The sequence below is a fragment of the Talpa europaea genome (assembly GCF_964194135.1).
Source record: "Talpa europaea genome assembly, chromosome: 8".
Taxonomy (NCBI): Eukaryota; Metazoa; Chordata; class Mammalia; order Eulipotyphla; family Talpidae; genus Talpa; species Talpa europaea.
The window spans coordinates 58,229,184-58,253,291 of record NC_140075.1 but is presented as its reverse complement, the minus strand read 5'-3'; the positions used below and the strand labels follow the sequence as shown (position 1 = coordinate 58,253,291).

Here is a 24,108-nt window from a genome sequence, read left to right as displayed (position 1 = left end):
CAGGCCCATTGCCTTCCCTTCTTGTACTATCTGCATGCTGAGAGTTCCCCTCCCATTGCCGTACCCAGCTTGGGAGGGCAGGCCTGGGCCCCTCCCCTTTCTGTCTGTAACTTGGGTTCAGAGGAGGGGCCCAGCTCCAAGGCAGGGGTTTCAGGAACTCCCACTTAGGGCCCTGAAGGCTCTCAGCACAGGCTCCCCAGGGAGCCTTGTTTTCTAGGCCCTTAAGCAGAGCTGCTACTGTCTATCTAGGAAGACTTTCTTCTGTCTTAATCCATCACTCTGAGTTTCTAACTCAGTATTTTTTTCAAAAGTCTCCTTTTTCCTCTTCAGAAACATGATCAGAATCCATAGGCATCAGTCCCGGGCCTTTCTGGGAACGCTCCCTGCGGCTTCCTGTGTGTTGGCCCAGCCATCCGCCTGTGGTCAGGGTGGCAGAGACCTCCAATAAGACCTGAGCCGTTCCAAGCACTTACATAAAGGGTCGGAAGGAAGGGCTTGGCTTTCCCTGCCGCCCACAGGTCCCAGGGGGAGGTGGAGGGGTTGGGGTTTGGGGCTGCTTCTCTGTCTGCTCTGATGAGGGGCCCAGCTCCCAGTGCCGCCTGGGAAATGAGAAACTGTTTCAATCTACCACCTCCCTGCCTCCCTGCACCCCACTCCTGTTTTTTCTTGTATGTCCCTTTACTTACTTCTTCCTTCTCCTCCCCTAGAATTGCTTCCCAGGAAACCTCTACCATTTAGATTATCCCTAGATCTTGAATGACTGATTAAACCAGGCCATGAGGAGTAGGAAAGTACTGGAAACCCAGTTTAGCACAAGAGCTAAGTTGCCAGGGACAGGGCAGGAGTCAGTCCTTTCAAACACACTCTGAGCTAAATAATTCAGGTCCAACTCAACTTATGACAAAACTGATCTCTGTGTTGAAATGTTCTTCTTTTCAATATTCACAGTGCTGGGGGGGCCTTATGAACAGTTAGCTTACTGACAGCAGCCAAGGGTGAAAGGGCTGTCTCTAAATGAGTCCTGACCCTGCTGGCTCACACACGGAGCCTGACCCTGCTCACACACTGAGCCCTGACGCTGCTCACATTCAGTCCTGACCCTGGTCACTAAACCTCTCGCACTTTCAATTAATAAACATATACTTTTGGAGAAAGATGCCTTTCTAAGCCTTGGTAGCCCTGCTGTTTGTCCCCCAACTGTTGTACTGTAAAGCTCTAAGGGTTACTCTTTTTCTTTTTTCTTTTTAATGGAAAAGAATTGCTTTGACCTGAGAAATGTTTTCAATTCATACAGAGTGGGTGGATTGGGGTTTCTTTGTGATTTGTAAGTAGGGGTGCTCCTTCGCAAAGTAGTTCATATGGGGGGTCAGGAGAGACTGGGGACAGCCTGGGGGGCAGCTGCAGCTGAGGACCCTGCCCAGAGGCCTTGGTCCAGAGCTTATCAGCTTCTTCCATAGTAGGGTCTAGGGACCAGCACACTCCAACCAGAACCACTGTGCGACTGTGGAATCCTGTGTACTTGAGCAGGACAGTCTCAGGCAGCTGCCATTCAGTTAGCATCCCTGTGAGGCTCTCCAGCATGCAGCACGCTGGCCTCTAAAGCTCCTCACAGGCTGTGTGGGACGTGTCTATTTTATAGCTGAAGAAAGTAGTTCAGAGAGGTGAAGAAATGGCCAGTGTCTCAGAGCGAGGAGGTCACAGAGGGGGACTGCACAGCCCACACACTCCCCCCTGACTCTGCCTGCTGGTTTCCACTTGAGAAAGAAAGCCCTCAGAGCAACACTGGAGCCTCTGCCCCATGAGGACTCAGCTGGGCCTGGGTGTATGGAGGGAGAGGTGGGGGTTGGCACAAGACTCTTCCCATTGAGTCAGTGGGCGGTTCCTACCACAGCCCTGTCTGACCATCAAAGGACCCCACCCACACCCCCCAGTGCAGCCTTGTCTGCATTTCACAACCTCCTGCTTGTTCTCTAGGTAGGACTGGGACAGGGCAGGGAGGTGCAGGGAAAACACTTACTGGACAATTTTGCAGTTTGTAGTAGAAACGTAGCGACCTGTGTAATGGATGTTGCATCTCACCACATTGTTGGTGAAGTCAGACTCCAAAACAATGTACTTCGGATTAACGTGCACCTGAAGAAGAAGGGAAACAGATGGGGCAGGGGGCGGAGGTCAGAGGACTGCATCTCACTTAGCTACCAGCGAAGTGAGTGGAGAAGCAGATAGAGATGGGACACAGAGGTGAGGAGAGAGAGAGATGGAAAAAGATGGTGGGAGACCAAGAGGCAAGGCGCAAAGATACGCTAATGGACAGATGTGGGGAGATGCAGAAAGCTGGTGGTCACAGAAACCATCATCAGATCACCCTTATCAGAAGTTAGGAAGCTTTCCCAGAGCCAGGCCCCAGGTGAGGTGGGCCCTGCACCCAGCATTCTGGGTCAGAGAGGTTGAGTCACTGATCAAGGAAACAGCAATGGAAACATAGCAATGAAACACTCACTCCATAACTGGAATGAGTGGACACTCAGGCTAAAAGGGACTCCAGGGCATAGGCACCCTCTGCTTTGTGGGGGTCACTGCAAGTAGCAGAGTCTCTATCTCTGGAAGGGCGTCCTCTCCCAGAGGGCGCAGGAACTCCCCTGCCCGCAGCCAAGGGGATGGATCAAATGGCTCTCCAAGTCCTCTTTTACTTAGGACACATGAGTCTCCACCTCCTCCAGCATCACAGAGGCAAGTCTGCTGGGTAGGTGGGAACATGCCCAGAGGCTGAAGCTATCTCAGAGCTGAGGAACACCAATGGGAAGTGGGAGGGAGTGCCCCAGATCGGGAGGCCCACCTTCAGGATGTAGTTCCCAGGCTGCACATCAGTTATGTCGATCCACTGGCAGTCGATGTCCGCATTATAAGTATCATAGCACCCTGGGCTCAGGCCCTGAGAACAGGAATAGGAGTAGAGGTTGGGGTGCTATGCACTCCCAGGGACACCCCAGGCCCACCCTCCCTCTCTGTGCTTTGCCCTGAGGCAGGCCCAGGGTAGCTGCCCAGATTGGGCCTGTCTTCCCTCAAAGCCCACAAGATGTATGGACCAGAGATGCAGAAATATAATATCCAAATTGAGGGGATGTGAAATGAAGGGGAGTGTGCCTGGGAGAGAACGGGATGGCAGAAAAGATAAAAAGGCAGGACAGATGGACCCTCTATGGATGCTTGGACAGATGAAGGTGGATTTGGATGGACAAACAGGCAAAGGGAACACGATGCCAATTGGACTTCATCAGAATGTTTCTTCCACTGGCAGACACCCCTGGGCAGGATGCAGGAAGGGGCCTGGGCAGGGAGAGGCAGTCACCAAGGGACCTGTGGTGCTGGGGATTGGTAAGAGGACCCACAGAGCTGAGCAGTCAGGAGCCTTGGCAGCAGCCCATCTTCATGTCACCCAGAAAGGAGCTCTCTGTTCCCCACTTCCAGACTCCTGTGCCCACGCCCTGCCTCTCTGGCCCAACCTGCGTGTGAGAGGTGCATGCGTAGCGCTTGAGGTTGCCGAAGTCGCAGGTGCTGTCCTCCAGGCAGAAGCTGGCCTTGTGGCCCTCGGCCACCTTCTTGCCTGTGGCTGCATCCAGCAGGTCGTAGTGGCTGAACTCGTCCATGCTGTGGTAATGTCTGCAGGAGGGAGAAGAGGTCACCCTCTGAGCTTCCCCTTCGGTCCCCCAAGACTGGCCTTGCTGAGCCTGCTGTGACCTAGCCTCCTGACCAGTCAGGGCTCTTGTGAATCTGTGGTGCCCTGTGCCCTCCCAGGGAAGCATCTTTGTTGTCCTCACCTAGCCAGGTCACCCTGGCAGAACACCTCCTCAGGACTCCTCACTTCCTATTGAGCTCCCACCTGCACAGATCTCCCTCTAATACAATGCCCTGTATTCTAGACATGTCCGTCCCTTATCGAGGCCAACCATTCCATGCCCCATCTTCTAGTCCAGCTTATGCTAAGGCTCCTCTGAGAACTTCTTGCCCTCATGAAGGATCCTTGGCAGAAACACCTCACCAGGGTCCTCCCATCAGCACCTGCCTCTCTCAGGGTGCTACTGGGTGAGGGGAGCTCAGGCACCAGGCCCCTGGCCCCCAGGAGGGCCGCAGAGGCAGGGCACCCCACTCACTGGTGGCAGCTGTGCCACTCCCAGGTGTGCTTTGGCCGGTTCGGGAGGAAGTCCGCTGTGCCCTGGTTCTTCACACGCTGGGGGAAGCGCAGTAGTACCCGCACATCATAGTCAGTGGCTTCGGGGGCATATGCTGTGCTGCAGAGACAGATGGGGAGAAGCAAGTGGGCTAGGTACCGTGAAACCAATACCTGTAATGGCCCCTGAGGACCCACACATCTGACCTGCAGTGCGGCAGAGGCATAGGCCTCCCTGGGGCTGGGGGCATAGCAAACTCTTTGAAGGGCATTTAAAAAGTGGCCCTATGCAGAAGATCCTGATGAGTCTTCCCTCCTGCAGGCAGAGTCCTAATTGTTGACCAAAGACATGTTGGTCATGTCTCAGGCATGGACCTGGTTCTGACTCTTCAATGAACCAGGTTCTGACTCTTCAATGTCAAAGCCTCTTCCTTTTTCTGGTCATGTCTGTTCTGCTGCTCCCACACATACTCTTGGTTCTGTTGCAAATGTTGTTTCCCAAACAGCTTTAACCCTTTTGCTAATCCATACTTTTGCCCATACTGTTCACCTGACCCAGAATAGTTTACCTGACTGTTCACCTAATCCAGCCTTTGAGGTCAACTCAGATCCCCTCCTCCAGGAAGCCTGTCCTGATTTCCCCATTGAGAGGAGTCAACTGCTTATGAGCTCTAACAGCGTTATCAGTTACCGCCCACACCCAGAGTTAGGTTGGTGTGACCAGGCCACCTCTCCCTGATTGTGTGGCTAGAGGGCCAGTGACCCGCCTCTCTCTATTCAGGGAGCACAGGTCATGGGTCTGGTTCAGCCTGCTCGCAATTCACTTTGTGACACCCAATTCTCAACTGTGGCAGTGGGACACATACACACACACACACACACACACACACACACACACACGAGCAGCTGTACTGTGAGGACTGACTGCGCACAGCTGTCCTGGCTGACCTCAGGGGCACTTCCCTGGCACTCATTAAGGTCTGTGTCCTAAGGCCAGAGGCAGGAGGTGGCCAGTTGTGGGGATTAGCTCGCTCTCTCTGAGAGGATGTCTGGACAACAGGCAGCCAGGCTCCTGTCTGCCAGGACGTAAGGCTCTTGGCCTTGTCTGGGGGAGGCTTGGAATCTGTTTGTGTCTGGGTTGGAACAAAACATCCTCCCTCTCTCTGTTCAGCTAAATCCTGCCCTTCTGTTCAGCTCAGCACACCGTGGGAAACCATCAGGGTCTAGGTTCTAGGCCCAGCTTGGCCGCAAACACGCGGTGAGACTTGGAGCACGTCCCTTCCCTTGTCTGGGCTCTGCCTGCAGTCTGTGACCTGGCCCTGGTCTGCAGCCCACACTTTCGATGATGTTGGAGGGCTCTGCACTCCAGAGCTCAGTTCTGTCTGCATCCCGTGCTCTGATGCCTCGGCCCTAGCCGACCTCTCCCTCTGGCCTCCACAGCTCCATATGTGAATCATTCTAGGGCATGGGTGAGGGGTCACTCTTTCCAGCTAGCCCAGGAGACCCCCTAGGATGGAGCTGCCTTCTCCAGGCCATCCTGGAGCTCAGGTCTGGGCACACAAATGCCCCATAAAGGTGGAGCAATAGTTTGGCTTTCACTCAAATGCCTCCAAACTCAGCCTTGGAGCTTGCGGTACCTCATGGCTAGAGAAATGATGGCAGGAGCATTATGGGACATATATCCTTGTGGGACCCAGAGGAACCTTTAAAAGAGGCAGCTCAGAACGGAAAGGTTTTATTTCCTCTCATTACTTCTCTATCATGAAGGGGCAGCATGTGCCTCCAGGGCCCGAGTGAAGGCGACACCCAGGGACAGTCCCTGTCTTCCCAGGGACAAATGCAACAAAACCAGACCAGACCACAAGGGGCAGGCTGCCTGAGTGGTAGTCAGCGTGTGGTCCCTGACGCCTGGCAGCTTGCACACGGTTGCCAGTCTGTAATGAGATAAGCAACTTGAACCAGAATGTCAGTCACTAATCACACTGTTTAATTCAGCTGAGACTTTTTATTTGAAGCAAGACCTTCTCAATGAAGGAAGCAGTGAGCTGAGTTACATTCTGGTTCGTGCTCCTTATCCCATTAGCAAGAGAGACAGTTAGTGGTCAGTTGCTGTGAGTGATGGTGGACTAGAGGTTCTGTAAGTGAGATACTATTGAGATTCTAAAGGTTTCCAAGATACCAAAAAGTAAAAGTAAATAGTGTTCAGCATCAAAAAAAAAAGGCAAGTAATTGAGAAAAATAGGTGCTTTCAATAAAGGGATGTCAACCAAAAAAAGAGAAAAGTATTAAGTTGATGTATCTTTGATTAGCTCTATTAGTAGAGGGACAAGTTCCCAATATATAGATATTTGAACAGAATAGTCTCTGGTCATGAAATCAGAAACAAGTGCTGCAGGAGACAGAATCGCCCAGGGATAATGGAGGGGAATCATCCTCACCTTCTGTGTCCCTTCCCCTCCCTCTTGTGCGACACATCTGAGGCTTCTTTGTCACTCATGACCACTGCCCCAGAGACAGCCAAAGTCACGGCTCTCCTCTCTGGGGATGGGTCCCTAATTGTGCCCTCTATCCTGAAGGCTGATTTGTCCACTCAGGACTTTCTGGGTCCTTGAGGGACCCAGAGGAACCTATGCAAGAGGCAGCTCAGAATGGAAAGTTTCATTTCCTCTCATGGGGCAGCATGTGCCTCTAAGCTGGAGTGAAGACGACAGCCAGACTAAGTCAAGTCCCTGGTAAATGCCATATAGAGAAATGCTGGGTACTGCTTTTTCCCTGCCCGTCCTGACTCCCTTGGGACAGGCAAGGCACATGGTGAAGACAGCAAGGTCCTGAAATCCCTGGCTGGCATGAGCACAGGTCCGGGTGGCTCCTGGGACAGTCCTGGTGCTTTGCACCTTGTCCCCAGTTGCTTACCTGGCCAGACACTTCTCTTCTGCAGCACACCGCAAGGAATACAGATGGGCTCTCTGGACGTAAGTGGATGCTTGCACATAGTTGGGATCCGGAATCAAGTCAGGGAGACCTGAGGAGGGCAGTAGGAGAGAAGGAGGAGGGAGGAAGGAAGTAGTATAGTGAGGGTCAGGAGGGCCACAGCTAATGCCCAGAGACCTTCCCAACCCCCAAAACCTGGCTTCCTCAACTGGGTGTATAATTCGAACTATTCTCCCTGAGCTCAGGGGTGGGGTCAGAGAAGTTGGGGAGCAGAAGCTCGCCTTGGAAGGTCCACACTGCAGGACCAGCTCCTCTTTCTGGAGAAGCTGAGAATGAGGAAGATCTGGGAGATAGGGCAGAATGTCCTGAGAGCCAAAGAGGAAAGGGTCATGGCAGGGGACCATGGGAAGAACAAGGATAAGGAGGCAGGAGTGAGTGAACCAAGTAGTATCCTGACAGACACGCACTCTTCCATGTCCCTGCTCCCCAGGTCTCTGGGCATCAGGCCACATGTGCTCTCTGCTCCTCTCACCCTGCAGCTCCATGAGCCACCAAGTGAGCCCTGGGCTTCTGGCCCTGGTGGGTCCCAGGAGGCTCATGGGCAGAGTCAGGTAAATGTTGACTGGTGCAGCGAAGGTTGTTTGGCAGGGATGGGCCAGCAGTCTCTGCAGAGCAGGCTGCTGACCAGCCAGGAATCTCAGACTGGGCATCCAGCCTGACCCTCTCAAAATGCCTTTCTTCCCCTCAGGGCCCTGGGTCTATTCCAGAGGCCTGGGGGTAGCTCCAGCCCGGGATCACTTGTTCCCCAGCCAGGACCAGCTAGAAGCAGGAGTCTGTGCCTCCTGCCCTCCTCCCTCTGTGCGTGAGTCAGTCCTAGTATGCGTTATTGGGAATAAGTAGGAACCAAACTCAGCTATCCAGAGCCTATCCACATTTGCAGTAAAGAAGGACTGGTCTTGATGCTGGGACTGTGGGAGGTGGGCAGAGACTCCAGACTTGGTCTCCATTCCAGCTCCACCACAGACTTGGGGAATAGGCCCAGGGGCCTTGCTGCCCCCTCCCCTCTCAAGATCCAGGGACTCTGGCATATAGACCATTCAGCAATGCTGTAAGTTCCTCTTTGCTTCTTTCAAGTTTTCTGCTCTTCAGGGGCAAGCAAGGTGGAGGAGGACTTGAGTCATACAGACAGGCTTCCAGCCCCCTCTTCTTCCTGCCAAAACTCTCTTATCAGCTTTCAGGCTCAGAAAGTAAGGCAGAGAAAAGGCTTCTAAGCCTTTGACAAAGGGGTCTGCCTGTACCCCACTCCTCTCATGCACAGGCCCCAGCCCTGCTTGCCCTGGGGCCCATGTCTCATGAGAGAGCCTAGTCTAGGCAGCCACTATGACCTCACCTACTGGGAATGAAGAGGAAGCTTAGAGTACAGGGTGGGTGCAGATGAGGTGGCTCCTGGCTGATGGGGGCCCTCTTGGCCAGCCTAGATCCTATTACTCAAGTCCTCAGGAATGCCTGCAGTCATTTCCCGAGGGATCCTCAGGTCCTCAAAAGCAAGGGGCCACCTTGGTACCAAGCTGTTTCTGACTTTTGGGTCCCCAGAAGCCTCTGGGAGGGAGATGAGGAAGTCAGGAGTAGTCCCCATCCCCATTGCTATGCCTTGCCCTCAGGAATATGAGGGGGTGGGTCAGCAGGGCCTGTAGCCTCAAGAGACCCAATATTTGGCACCAGACAGCCTGCCTCTCCCACCCCAGGACCGGTTTCAATAAACACTGCACAGATGGCTCCACAAAGCTTTTCTGGCCCGACCCTTCCTCTCTAGGCCATTCCATGAGTTGGCTCTGTAGCTTAGGGAAGTGAGAAGAGCCAATTGAGTAAAAGGCCAGGGGTATTCAAGGCCAGCGAGGGTCAGTGCCATTCCTGGCCTCTGACAGAGCCCCGACTCTGGACACACACTGAGCCCTGACCCTGGACACACACTGAGCCCTGACCCTGGTCCCATACTGAGCCCTACTCCTGGCCACACACTGAGGTCTGATAACTATCAACAACTCTGGACCTCAGAATCATTGCTCTTTGTCCTGTTTATAGACTAAATCTTAGTACTTGAAAAACAAAACCTTAACAGAGTTGCTTTGACATCACTGATCCTTTTGGATTATAACTGAGTAGGATGGTTTTTTGGTTAGCTCCAGAGCTATGGGGGAGGAGCACTTGTAGACTACTACAAATGTGGGGATTTGGGAGAAAGACAAAAACAGACCCTTCAGCTGCTCACAATCTGAGGCTTGCCCCATAGATGATCTTCCTCTTACTGTTGAAAAATCTCAGGTTGAGGAGGGTGCCTCCTGCTCCGGGAAATCTTCCCTGATTGACAGCCTACACATCCATCTCATATCTTATCTCTAGGTCTATAGTAATCTATAATCAGATTTCACCATAATTTACCTATGTGTATGCCATACCAGACTGTGTGCTCTCTGAGGGCAGGGTTCTTCTCACCTCTCAGAGGGGCAAGCCACTGTGCTGCGTGGCTGACTGACTGCCCTCCACCTCAGTTTCTGTCAACAGGCATCTTGAACAGTTAGCGGCTCAGACTTCACTATTCTAGTCATCCAGGAGTGTGCTCCACACCTTTCCCTGAGAGACAAGGAGGTACTGGAGGGAACTGCAGCTCAGAGAGGGCGATGAATTTGCCCCAGTCACACAGTGAGTCGGTACTGTCCAGGAGGAGATCTAGGGCCCCACCCCCACCCCTGGACTCCTCTTGTCATTCTTATTTTTATAAAAATAAATTTTAAAAGTCTAATCTACACACAGTCAGAAATACACAGATTTTAGATACACAGATTGAAAAGTTTCCACAAATGTAAACCCCATGTAACTACCACACAATTAGGCTATGGATTATTTCCATCGGCGCTGAAAATTCCCTCCTAACCCTTCCCAGTAAATCCTGCTTCGTTCTTACTTCCCCCACCCCAGGGAACCATTTCATTGGCCTTTTAATCACTCTATATTAATTATGTCTTTCCTAGAACTTAAATGAAATCACTCCATTTTACCTTTCTTTTGTTCCACATCTTTGACAATCACAGGGCTCCTGTGACTGCCGTAACAGGCTCCCCCAGGCATGCTCCACCCTGTCACACCCTCATTGTCTGGGAGAAGATGCTGGAAAAGAAAGCAGCCTCAGGAGATCAGTCTCCTGCCAAGGTCCCGGGGAACAGGCGGCCCACTCCCTTGGCTGGTGTGTTTTCCCAAAAGGGGCCTGTCTCCTTCTGCAGCCAGGCCTGCGGGCTTGGACGCTGAACCCCTTCCTAGGGGCTGGTGGTGGGGCTAGGCTATGTGATAAGGGAAGGCTTGAGAGCAGGGGTGGGGGCTTGTGGATGAAGAGATAGGGGTACTGGTCTGCTGTTCCTCACTTATAAGTATAGTCAAGCCCTCCAAGCAGGGTGGGCGACACAGGATGAAGTCCAGTTACAAACCAGACCTTGTATTCACCCCCCATCTCCAGGGGAAGGTCCTGGAGACAGAGTAACATTTACTCAAAAGGCAAGGAGAACCTCTGGTCCTGGGAAAGTCATTTTGAAAGGGGCAGGTAAGCTGCAGAGCTCTGGGGAAGGAGCATTGTAGACTATTACAAATGTGGGGATTTGGGAGAAAGACTAAGGACAGACCCCTCAGAACTGCTGGAATATTTGGAGTCACCCAGCCCTTGGACTTATCACAAAGTATGAAGTGCATTCCAGTGAGAACTTTTTCCAGAGACTCCCCTCTTCTATAAATAGAGATAAACTAAAGTCATCATAATTTTCTGTTTGGAGCAAACGAAGCATTTTCACTGGTCTTATGAGACCCTTGTAAAAAAAGAGTTTGTTCTACCTTCATTCTCATCCCACCCTCAGTCACATGTTAAACATCTGTGTCTCTGTATAAAATCTGCCATGTGTTAGAGAGGAGTATGTATTCTTAAAGTATATAAACGATATTGTCTTATAGATCTTACTCTGCTTCTTGGTTTTTCAGTCTCTTAAACTTCTACGATCTATCAAGTTCATGCTGGACCCCTCCTCTTCCTCTCGGGGACAGGGCTGACCACTGGGAGACCAGGCATAGGGTCTTGCTCAGCTTACCCAGTGTCCTGCCTTTTGCTCCCAGGAGGTAGACAGGAGGATGGCTTCTTAATCTACTGGGTTATAGACTTTCTGCGTGACCCTGGGCAAGCCTGGCCCCTCTCCAGACCTCACCACCTCCATCTCTCCAGCTCTAATTGCCCTCCCCCCCCCCCCCCGCCACCCCTGGTCTGGTGCCCTGGGCCCTCTTCTCCAGAGTGAATGTACTGACTGTGGTGCTGTGCACTTCAGGATTGGGGGGGGGGGGGAGCAGGGGAGTGGGTGAGGAGGGGGCCTAGAGTCAGCGAGCACCAAAGGCCCCTAGGATGGCAGAAGTCAGGCTGCTGGCTGGGGAGTGACATGTGAGTGAATCAGGTCTCAAGGCCATTCTGCAGGAAGCCTCTGGTCTGGGGATACCTGGGCCCTTGATGGGCTCCTTCAGACCCTTCAGGGGAGTGAAGGCACAGGGCCAAGGGACAAGGATCTGCATTCCACCCCACACCCAGTGCTTCCTTCTCCAGGGATCCAGGGCCTCTTCACACTGCCTCTTGGGGGGCAGGGGGCAGCATGCTCAGGACAAACCCTCCCTGCCTCTCACCCCAGGCTGGACCTGGTCCAGAGGGGGACCTTGTCATGCTGTCTGAGATCTCAGAGTCCAGGTCCCTTCCCTTTTCTTAGGTTCAGTTTCCCCATCTGGATGATCTGGAGTTGGGATTAACGGGACCTCCAGCACAGGTAGATGGGTGCATAAACACGCAGAGATTAAAATACTTCTCAGGAGTTACGCTGTGCATGCCCCAGTCTTGGGCAAGAGCTCGAGACCTCTTACAACCTCTACAAAACATACTTTAGCAGCCAGGAAATTCTCCCACTGTCTGACCAAAATCCTTCCTGCTTCATGAGAAATCTGCTCCCTCGTGCTCCACAGTTCCTGGAGGCTGCCCACTGCAAAGGGCCTGCGGTCACATTCCTGTTGCTTGCCCACACCTCACCTGTTTCCCTCTTGGCTTCCCTTTTCTGTGGGTTTCATAAACCTCATCTCTCTTGAAATCTTTCCTTCTTAGGCCTCCTGCTCATAAGAAGCAGAGGAAGGCAAGTGGAATGCAATATAGCCCTAATCTGAGCCCTCACTGGAGGATAAACAGTGTCCAGCAGGAACCAGTCAGTGGGTTGTGAAATATGTGTGGAGCGGGCTGTTTGGGCTTGCACAGCCAGACTTCAGAGGAGCCTCTAGGTGGGGAAAGAAGAAGGCTCACAGAGCAAGGCCTTGAGTAAAGATGAGTTGGGAGGGCCTTCAGGGTAGGAGATGGCAGCTCTGTGCCCTAGGATAATTGTCATCGAATAATCAGGACATTAAATTGACTGTACTGGCCTGGCAGTGCCATACCTGCATAATGAGCTGGCAGGCAATGTGGCCGCAGGATCCACTGGAAGAGCCAATCCCTGTCTTGGCAAAGGAGCCATGATCACCATAGGCTGGATCCAGAACCTTCAATGGCTCTGCAGTGCCTCCAGAGTCAAGACGAGATTTTCTCAGAATGGCAGCTTAAACTTAAGGACAGACCCCTCAGAGTTGCTGGACCCCTCAGAGCTAAAGTTCTGTGGTCTGGCCTTACCCTGGCCTTCCAGACCTCTTAACCCTATGGATTGGTAAGCAGTTATCTCCCTAGCACACCCTTTCTGCTTCTGGCCACTGATACTATCCTGTATGTGCACTTGCCTTGGAATCTCTGTTGTGCGCGCACACACACACACGCACACGCACACACACTCACACACACCATCCAGCTCTGTCCTCACCAAGGTACAGTCTTTAGGTCCCAAAGCCTACCTTGTCAGCCTTGACCACGGCTCTAACCATCCCCCTATATTCCCTTCCCTCTTCTAGCACACATCTGCTGCCCCTACCTAACTGTTCACCCCTCTGTGCAGCAGACTCGGCTCAGAGAACGGGATCTGTGAGTGTTTGTGCAATTGAGCTAACTGCCTAGAAGTAGGCCGAGGCTGAACTGGGAGGAGGCCACAGCTAACCTGTGGGGAGGTCAGCTACCTTCTCCATGCGCCAAGCCTTCTGTTGCCCCCTTGCACACCTCACTCCTTACACATCCTTGTGTGAACACAGCCCTACCCTTCCTCCCCTCCCCATCTTGGCAAGCCCTGCTTAGTACCCTCTGTCCCCAATTCCAGAAGCCTCCCTATTTGTTTCAAGCCCCCTAAGTTCCCTCCTGGTCCCTCAGACCTTTCAGTGACCTGAGCTTTTCATCTTTCTTTTCTTCCTTCTTCATCTTTCTTCTAAAGTCTTATGGGCCAGCAGTCTTTCCATCTCAACTTAGGGCAACTTCATCCTTTCAGGATGAAGCTCAGTGCTATGTTTGCCACCTCTCTTAGTCTAATACCCCACATATAATCCATTCAGGAAATCCCATCAGTTCTATTTTCAAAAACCTATTCTGACTTCCATCACCAAAGCTGTTAGGACCCTGTCTGGTTATCTCTGCCCGAATCCACATCTCTACCTGGACCTCTGAACCAGCCTCCTCTTGGTCTCCCTGTCTGTCTGCCATCCATCCCCTCCCACACAGGAGTCAAGACCCAATGCATGGAGAGTGAAAGCTGAAGTCCTCATAGTGGCCAACAAGGCCCTTCACAGCCCGGGCCCTGTTTCCTCTTTCACCTGTCTCCCATTATACCCCCATCCCCCTGCTCTTACCACACTAGAACATACTTGAAAACCCAGGGAATTCTACCTCAGGGCCTTTGCACTGGCTGTTTCCTCTGTATGGAATGCTTTTCCCACAGACAGCTACATGGCTCACTCATTCACCTCACTTTCATAAGGCCTGCCCTGACCACCCCTGCAACCTGCCCTTCCCCATATGGCAGATCTTCCTTGCCAATATCTATTTTTTTCACAGTGCTCACAAGCCTTTATTATTTACCTGTTAATTATGTTTGTCCATGAAAATATAAGCACCACAAGAGCAAGGATTTTGCCTCTTTTCACTAATGAATACCCAGGTCTAGACCATTTCGTAGTACATGGCAAGACACTTAATAAATAATTGTTGAGTGGCTGAATTTCCTCATGATGATATCTGCCCATCTTAGCCAGATTAGAGCCTCTAGGTTTGGGTGGACTGTCCTGTGCCTGTGGTCCAGCGGCTGGCCCAGATCTCCCTGCACAGTGAGTTCTGGGAGTTGGAGAGATGGGCAAGATGGAGGTCGATGATCCTGCTCTCTTGTGGCTGGGCTGAGAACTTATTGAGGACAGGGATGAGTCCTGGGCACCCAGGAATTCCCCGAACCTGGCTCAGAGACTGGCACCTCTATGCCCTTGACAAGCACATGCACAAATACCTGCACCCTACAGAGGGTCTGGGGCATCTGCCTGTGTGAGGACAGACCTTTTTTTTTTTTAAAGATTTATTTATTTATACAAGCACTGGGTACAGTCAGAAGTGCGGAAGGGTGAGAGAATTCACCAGAGCCAGAGTGGGGAGCAGAACAGGCAGACCAACGAAGCACACTGCTGAGGGGAGCAGTGGGCGCAGCAGGAGAGGTCTGCACGCCATGTGGGACCCTCGCCAGCAGCCGGGGATCTAACCGGAGCTGCAGAGACTGCGGGCAGCTTCGCAGCCCAGTGCTCAACTGCTGCGCCACCGGGAGGCCTGACAGACCTTATTATCTAGCAGAGGTTGGAACTGATTCCACAAGTCCTTTCTTTCGAAAAATGATTTGCTTGGCGTTGGAAAACCTGTGGCTTTAGTTGACCCAGGAGCAGGTGGAAGAAGGGGAGGTCTCCTGAGGCTTTGATGGCAAAAGCCTCTCAGTCCCTGCCTCCCCACTTGAGTCTCTTCCGGCTCTGACACTCTGACACTAGCATCACCTCATTTCTAGTGATGCTGAAATGCTGGGTACAGGTCAACAAAGGGGAAATGGACCTAGGTGCAGCCCTGGCCCCTGAATTCTGGATCTAGACCAAAAAAGGTGGCCTGGTCCAGTTGCCTGTGGCAAGGAGGCCCAGGTCAGGGCAGGAGGGGACCAGATCCAGCCTCCCCTTCCGGCCTGCACGCCAGCTGCTCCGCAGGAATGCCGGCATGGAATTAGAAGCAGGTGTGGGCTGCAAGGGCGGACCACCCGCCTCCTCCCCGCCCTTCCTCCCTGCCATTCCAGCCACTGCCCTGGGGAGTTTTCCATGTGTTCTTGGCTTAGACAGAAGTGGGGTAGACTCAGGCTGGGACTACTGGGAGGGGTGCCTCTTAGGAGATGAGAGGACATGGGGATGGGAGTCCCTGGAGTTAAGAGAGAAGGAGGAGGGGGATGGAAAGCCAGAACTCCCAGCAGTGGCCTGGTGCACACAAGGCCCTCATACTCCCCACTCTGCCACCACCCCCAAAAGCTCTATGGGACTTAAGAACTCAAGGCAAAATCCAGATTTTGAGTTCCCAGAGAGATTGAACCTAAGAAAAACAATGAACAGGGGAACATTCCCTTCCCTGAGGTGGGGAACAGAGAGTTGGGGGCAGTGCAGTGGGGAAGAGCTAGGTTCCAGCTGAGCCACTGATGAGCACAGAGACCTTAGATGTGCTACTAAACTTAGTGTCTTCATCTGTAGAATCGAGGTGGCCATACCATATTGCCAAGGTTCCTGGGGGGACTACCTGAGAAAATGAAAGCGAAATGCTTGGCCCAGTATCTGGTGCCAAAATAAAGGTTCAAAAAATGGCTGCAATTAGTCTTTAAAACTGGAGCTCTCGGGCCTCCCTGGTGGCACAGGCGGTTGAGCACTGTACTGTGAAGCTGTCCGCAGCCTCTGCAGCGCGGGTTCAATACTGGCCAGCCAGGGAGAGACCCACATGGCGCAGCAGACCTCTCCTGTCTCGCCCACTGCTCCCCTCAGCAGTGTATTTCGGTCAGTCTGCCTGTTCTGCTCCCCACTCTGTCTCTGGTGAATCCTCTCACCCTCCCGCACTTCTGGCCTGTACCCTGGTTCTTGTATAGATAAATAAATCTTTAAAAAAAAAAAAAAAAGAATACTGTGACCATTTAAAAAAAAAAACTGGAGCTCTCTTTTTGCAGAGGTGGTCCAATTTGAGTCGGGGGAGGGAGGGGAAGGATGTGGCCTATAACCTGATGATAAGAGAGGAGACAGGAAGTCTGCCTGAGATGAGGCCACGGGGGCACTATTTGTCTGTTCTGACACAAGAGACCTTTGACTTCCAACCAGGGAGGGGGGCAGAGGCCCCAGGTTCCCCTGTCTCCATGCAGGACTCTTTAGGGAAGATTCTTTGGCCTGAAGAATCCATTTCTTCCTAAAGGAACAATGTGAGGCAACTTCAGGGATGGAAGACTGTGATTCTGGATCTACCAGTCAACAGCAATGTGACCACTGACAAGTCATGTAACTTTTGAGGGCCTCAGTTTCCTCCTGTGCAAAATGGGAATACTCATAATATCTAAGGTTGTTATGCAGGTTAAGAGACTCTAATTGTAAAACTCCAGGCACAGCACCAGGCAGTGTAAATACTATAGAAGTGTCTGTTCTGCAGCCTGGAGTGAGAGTGACAAGATTCCACACCAACTCCTCAGACCAGCACATCAGGAGGTGCCCTGTGCGTCCAAAGCCTTGCACACCCACAGTCCCATCTTCCTCCATCATAACCAGTGTCTAGAACATAGTAGACACTCACCTATCTGTGGAATGAGTGAATAAACGAGGTATGTAAGATAAACAATAATACATCAAAAACACTTTTTTTAAGTGTGGTGGCCAAGACTCAGGATGGAGTCATGCAGACTCAAATTCTAGTTACACCACTGGAAAGCTGAGTGACAAGCAGCAAGTGAGCCTGTCACCTACTCTATGAAATGCAATGAACAGCAGCATACGGGACCTAGAGGCGTGATGAGTAAATGCCGGTGTAATTCTCCCCCTGGGGGCAGCTGGGAAAACTGAGGTCTAGAAAAGGAAGGCTCTTGGGGAGGCTCAGACTAGCCTGCTCTGCCTAGCTCAGAGGTGGAGCATGGGAGCTCCCAGGTCACCTCAGAGCTAGGCAGCAGTGACTGGTGCAGGCTAAGTTCCGGCTCAGTCACATCCAGCTGTGAGAGTTCCCCCAGGCCTCAGTCTTCTGTCTGTGCCAGGAGACCAGGCACTCCACCTCTCTAGCTGAGGAGAACTGAAACCATATTTATGCTTGGAAGGTGCACTTCAGCGAAGATCCAGGTGCTTATGATTCTGCTAGAAACTTAAGAGTAGTTGGGTGGAAGTCTGCTCTGTCCTTCCAGCATCTACTTCAAGTCCATTGGAGATGGGCAGGTAACCTGGAAGGGACCAGCCTGGGCAGTGGGGTGGAGGCAGGGAACCAGGGCTGTGCTTAGGGACTTAGGGGCCCTGCTGGCCTGTTGGACACAGGAAGCTAGATGAAGAGGGGTACCCTAGCAAGACCCCTGGGTATGTGCAGGAGGTAGGATGTGTCGGCTGTGTAGGCCTGAGAGGTGAAGGAGGAGGAGAGGAGGGGAAGGAGGTGCCTCAGGTTCTAAAGCATTTAGATTTAATCCTGAAGGCCTTAGGGAACCATGGAACTTTCTTGAGCAGGAGAGTAACAAGGTCAGGACTGCCAGGGCTCATCTGGCCCATATGTAAGATGAACTGGCCAGGGAAAGGGTGGGAGGAAAGGAACATGGAGGCGGCAGCCACAGCAACTTCTTGGCCTCCCCCTGGCCATATGAGAACAGGGATGGAGGACCTGTGCAAGGCAAAGCTGGTGCTGCCATCAAAGATGTCCTGGTTGTCCTCCCAGGGCGCCTGCTCCAAGCTCATCTTAAGGGTTACCAAGGCTGGTGGGTTAATTTTGGGGTGTAAGTGGGGGATGTCCTGAGAGAAGAGTAGTGGTCTTTGGGGGCTGGGAATCATCTTAATCGACACCAAGGCCACTAGTTCAGAGCTTTTGAGGCTATTTGGAGGCAGGAGTGTTGGCAAAGAGATGGGAATGGAGGGCTTGGTAGAGGGAGTGCACAGTGCAAGGGACCCCATGCCTAGGCCCTGGGAAGCAGGCTTCCCCCTCCAGGTCTCTGTATGAATTTACTGTGAGAGCCAGGCTAAGAATGGGATGCTCTCTGAGCATCTGTCTCTCCAGTTAAATGGTTCAGAGTAGGAGATAATGGGAGGCCTCCCATAGCCCATAGTCCCCAGCTGGGGGTGGGAGGGAAGAGGGTGCAGGCGCCAGAGGAAGAAAGCAGGCTCTGGACAGGCTCTTGGAAGCCTCCCAAACATGGAGGGACGTGGGCGGCGCACACATGTGTTTGGTGTTGTGAGGACACGTCCACGCCCACACACACACAGGCTGCCAGCGCCGGGCCGCAGACCCCAGGGTGTGTGGCCAGCAGGAATGAGGTCAGTCACGGGGAATCTGCCCTGGACTCCCACACTAGGCCTGGGGGTCTGAGCTCACATACAGGGTTGGCCTTCCCTGAACCAGGATTTTCCATGGTGCTGGCCTAGCAGGGAGGGGTGGGGAACCAATGATAGAGGAGAAGTACTGATCCCTGTGAGCCCCAAACTAGCTTCCCCTCCAACACACACACACAGACATTCCCAACCCACATACCATCCCCTCCCTGACTAGGGGACGGGGCACTGGAAGGTGCTGACAGCCATCCATTGAGTAATGCTTGGCACTTCTCCTCTGGGAAGTCCTCCCTGAGCCCCTAAGTCTAGACGGGAGCTCCTGCCCAATAACAGCACAGAGGTGCCCCCTTTGCTATGCATACCCCTGCCTTATATTCCCCACCAGGACAGGGCCTAGATTTTGATGCATACCATCACACACAGCTTGGCACCCAAAACACTACCATCAGGGAGAACATCTTCAACCTCAGATGAACTGTGGAGCTCAGAGAGCGTGGCAGAGGCCCTGCTAAACATCAAGCATCCCTGTTCCAGACAGGGTCTTGCTCAGGACTCATGCCTCCCCAAACCCAAAACACTGACAGGCCAAAGAGGGACCAGAGAAAAGCCATTGGCTGGGAGCAGAGACAGAGCAGAGACACTGAGACCCATGCCGGCCTCTGGCAGCATCGCACTAGATAAGGTCTCAATTTTCTCCTCTGCCCACAGGTGTGTGCTTCTAGCCAAGCCCCGCCCTGCAGTCTTGCATTCTAAAAAACGTCACCACCCAAGATAGTGCCCTATAGGAAGAATGTCCTCTCCTCCAGCAACCCTAGGAGCCGTGGTGCTCAGCTGTCATACACCCTGCTTCAGGGACGCTGCCTATCCCAGGAGGACCCGATGGGTGTGCAGCCACCGTGGGCAAGAGGATGCATCCTTCCTCACATCACGAAGGGTCTTCATCTAGCTCCTGTCCTTAACTCCTGCAGATTCTCAGAGTGGGATTAACACCTATTTGAATCCTTCACCTTGGATGTGAGGGAGGGGGTACTTCTAGTGGGGACACTCCTCTCCCTCAATTTTGGGTGTCTGCAGCTCCTAGGAGACAGGATTCTACCGTACAACCCCTCTCAGGGACAGCAGCTGCCTCTCACCAGAAGTCAGTCTGCTTGGGGACAAGGTAGCAGTCCCCATGCTGACAGGCAGAGTAGCAACGGGTACTGGTGTGATACATGTGACTCTGGGCTCCAGGGCTCAGCCCTCACCTCATGTACCTGTCAGAGCATGGTGTGCAGTGGAGAATCAGGTCACCAACTACAGCCGGAAAGGGGCAGGGCAGGGATGGAACAAACACACTGGGGACTGAATGGAAAACCCTAATCAAAGCTGACTTTGGACTTGCAGAGACAGAAGCAAGGAAGGGGATTTGGGGACAGCAGAGCATGAACCAATAGCCACTCCATCCTGGCTAAGCCACTTGTGGACCTTCGCCACAGTTGCCAGCCTGCTAATAGCACATGTAGAGGTGTCCGTCTGAAGAAGGAAGGTTGCCCCCTTCCTCTAGTGCAGATGGCTTGGATCGTCCCAAGACTAGGTCACATCATTACCCTCGAAGTCAGAGGGAGGGCTGTCCACACTGCCTCCTGGGATGCTCCCCGAAGGCCGGGACTAGGGTGAGCTAAGTGAAGTGAATGAGGAGTCTGGGGAGCAAAATTTTAAGAGGGCACCAAGCCCCCAGTAACCAAAATAAGTTATATCTGAAGTTACATTTTTAAAAATCACAATGAATGCAAAAATTCTGATTAAAAAATACAAAAATTTCAAATGAAGACAGGATCATTATGACTGATTTTTCAGCTTACCCAGGCTCCAGTATGGCTTGGTGAGGTACCTTTACTGGTTCTATTTAAAATCTGGGTATTTTGTTTACAGTAGATTTTTTTTTTCTTACATGATTTTACTCTAAAAAGGTGCATTAAAATGTCGGTTATCTCTACCACTGAGTTTTTTGGCACACCCTTAAATTCTGTGACCCAGATAGTGCCTCACTGGATGCTCTAGGTTGGGCCTTGCGGTGTCCACCTGAGGTGACTCTTGCTCATCTAGTCTGGTCTTCTGCCTGAGCTAAGACCTCCCCTCTAACCTGCTCACTCCGGTCCAGCTTACATAGGCCAGGTATGGGGAACTTCCACACCTCCAGAGGCATCTCCTCAGGCATCTTCCTGACCCCCTATGCTCCTGGCTCAACCAGGAAGGCTGGCACAGGGGCATCTCCAAGGGAGGATTCATGCCCTGAATGGCAAAAGGGAGAGGCAGGGAGAAGGACACTAACCCTTGGTCCGGGATGACTCACGCCAGGTGTGCAAGGGGCCGCCTCCCAAGGCCAGGCCAGCCTCTCTAGCCCCTACCCCCAAGCCAAGGTCAGAGCCCAAGCCCACCTGGCCAAAGCCTGGCACGTCTGTGGGAAAGGCACGGAGGTGGGGCGCACCGCGGGCTGTGGACGGTGCTGGGGGTCCTTACTTGGCTGCTCAGGGAGGCCCTTGGTGAAGATCAGAGGAAGAAGGGTCCGGGCGCCTGGGAGCGTCTGCCAGTGCCCGGGGTGCCGGTACTCACCGCGAGCGTTCTGTTGGGGTCGATACACGCTGCCCACGCTGAGGCGCCCCTGCTGCGCGCCCTGCCGCTCCCCAACCGGCGGGGGCGCGTCGGAGCTGCGGACTGGCAGGTAGGGCGGCTCCGGCCCACGGAAGGGGGGCTGCGGCTGCGGCTCCGGGCCCCGGAAGGGGGGCTGCGGCTCCGGCCCACGGAAGGGGGGCTGCGGCTGCGGCTCCGGGCCCCGGAAGGGGGGCTGCGGCTCGGCGGCCCGGGGCCGGCCGTAGGCCTCGGGCGGCACGTTGGCGTAGGGCGGGTACCAGCCCAGGCGGGGGTCGCTGTAGGAGCCGCCGGCGGCCGGCGCCGCGTCGGGGCTGGAATCCGGGAGGGCCGGCTCCAGGCCCGCGGGGCCCTCGTGGTACAGGCTGTGCGAATAGCGGCGGTCCAGGCCGTCGGCGGGCGGCGGGGGCGCGTAGGGCCGCTCCGGGGCCGGGTAGAAGCCGGGCGACGGGTACTCGGGCTGCTCCTCGCCGCCGCCGCCGTACTCCTCGTAGCGCGCGCGGGGCTGGAAGGGGTAGACGACCCCCGCCGAGGCCACGGCCGCCGCCCCGGCGCCCAGGCCGCCGCCCGCGCCGCGGTAGTACACGTAGCCCTGGTCGTAGGTCCGCGAGGCGGGGTCGTAGTTCTCGTACTGGCTGACGAAGGGCGCCTGCGGGTAGGGGTACTGTGGCTGGAAAGGGGGCGACTGGCGGTAGGTGCTGGCAAAGGCCGAGGCTGAGACCGAGGTGCCCCCCCCGGGCCTGTTGGAGACCGAGGTGCGGGCCCGGGCCAGGCCCGAGCTGTCCCCGACGGCCACCTCCCGCCAGTTGTCGGGCACCTGGCCGAACCCGAACGGGTGCCGCGCTTGGCCGCGCACGGTGTCTGAGCCCACGCGCCCGGGCTGGGGCAGGGACGGGGCCTGCCGACGCCGGGGGCCGCCGTGGCTGCGCCGCTGGGCGGGCTGGGGGGCGCCTGCCAGCAGCACTCGCGAACTACTCTGGGCCGGCAGGGGCCCGGCCGGCACGTACTCGGAGCCCGAGTTGAGCAGACTGTACACCTGCCCGTTGTTCTCCCACTGGATCAGCTGCCGCCAGCGCCCGGGGTCCGAGCCCAGTTCCGGCTGCGCCTGCTGCCCGTGCACCAGGGCGCAGAGGCAAGCGCCCCACATCAGGGCCCCCAGCTGCCAACCGGCTCGGGCCAGAGCCATGGTGGCCCCTCTGCGGCAGCCTGGTGGACCGAGAGGCTCTCGAGGGTGGCCCCCTGCGCGTGCTTCTCTTCCCACGGCCTCGAGGACAGGACGGCTCCGTGTCTGCCCCGGCTCTATCTTTGTCCATCCTGGCCTTGTCCCGAGTGGGACGGCTCCTCCGATGACAGCATTTCGAGGCCAAGGGGTCAGGGCAGGGCAGGGGCGGTGCCCGGGGCTGCACGAGGCTCTCGGCAGGGCACCGGGCAGGCAAGACGGCTTACATGGCCAGCCCGGCACTGGCTGGCCGCTGGACTGGCGTTTTCCCACTCTTAATGAATAAGCAAGCAACAGGCTGGGAGCTTTGGGAGGTTTGGGCAGCCTGGTCTGTCTGCTGGGGCCTCCTCCGCGGGGCCCTATGGCCCGCCGGGTTTTAGCTATGTGGCTTGCCCCACAGCTGCTGTGTTCCCTCTGTCCCTGAAGCTCCCTGCCAAGCCCAGGACCTGCCCTTGAGGAAGGGAATGAAGCTGGGAGTAGGAAGGGGGACGCCTTGGGGACTCAGGCTGGGTCAGTGGGGCCCCGGCAGGCAGAATTAGACTGGGGTGTCTGCACCACTGTGGCCTTTCTTCTTTGCTTTTGACCCAGCACTCCAGTCTCAGGTTACTGGCTTGGCCTTTGGCTCCTGACTCTTCTTCATTCCTCCAGCCTCTCTCCAAAGCCGGTGCTGAGAGACACCTCCTTGGTGAGCCTCCTGGGGGAGATGCTGAACAAGGACCACCTTCTAATTCTGTACCCCAGGTGTACCTCTTGGGTCTGAACACAGTGGGGTCAGAGCTTCACCTTTTCCCTCTTGGCCCACCTCTGGGCCTGATTCTCCCAGTCTGTAGATCGGGATGTGTGTCCCTGTGCCAGATTGAACTTGGAAATTCATGGGAGAGATCAACTTCTCACACATGGTATGTGCTTTCTGTCCTGCATCTCTTGAGTCAACAAAGCCTGAGTGTGTGTGTGGAAAAACTGAAGACCAGGGACTGACTTTGATAAAAGATAGAACTCATTGTGTTCTCTAAGCACAGAATAGCGGAAAGAGAGGTTCAGGAGAACTGAGTCCAGTTCTTTTGCTGTAATTAGGTTGCTGGGTTACTTTGGACAAGTCCCTTCCCTTCTCTAATACAGTTGCCACACCTTATAAATGGAGCATTAGGCCACACGGTCCCCAAGAGTGTTTTGGGAGCTTTTCTGTTCTCCCTGGGGCCAGCAAAGATAAGAAGGGTTCCAGAAGTTTGAAAACTTTGATGTCGAGCCTGATTGGCTCCTCTGGCTGCCTTCTCCAGCCTAGCTCCTAAAACCCAGAGGGCGGAAATTTGCCTCTAGGGCTTATAAACCTGGTAGTAAGAACCTGCCCATCACTTCGCTCCTTAGATTCCCCTTCTACATTTAGAAACTCTTGGAGTCTACCTTGTAAGGAAATAGCCAGAGTGGACATTCCTCAGATACTTGGGACCTCTGCCCACACCCCTATCCTTTGCCAGTCAGCATTTGTTCACCCATTGTACTGTCCTTCAGGATGAAGCTTGGTTCCGGTGACTTAGGGCATTGTCTGCACCTTAGGAGCTCATAATCCAGCTAGCAACCTTTCAACACTGGCCCCTCAACTCCCCCAAGGGGCTTTGTGGCAGACTCCGGTTTCAAAGGGCTCTTCAAG

General features: G+C 54.1%; 1 protein-coding gene across 1 annotated transcript; it reads right to left on the bottom strand.

Moving 5' to 3' along the window:
* Window positions 1–2,013: 2,013 nt before the first annotated feature.
* On the bottom strand, window positions 2,014–22,427 carry LOXL1 (lysyl oxidase like 1; the record flags this gene model as incomplete). The annotated part of the gene is made up of 6 exons (XM_084240552.1): window positions 2,014–2,133; window positions 2,837–2,932; window positions 3,504–3,660; window positions 4,152–4,289; window positions 7,082–7,190; window positions 21,206–22,427. 6 exons carry the CDS (start codon window positions 22,425–22,427, stop codon window positions 2,014–2,016), a joined length of 1,842 nt encoding a protein of 613 aa, XP_084096678.1.
* Window positions 22,428–24,108: the final 1,681 nt, after the last annotated feature.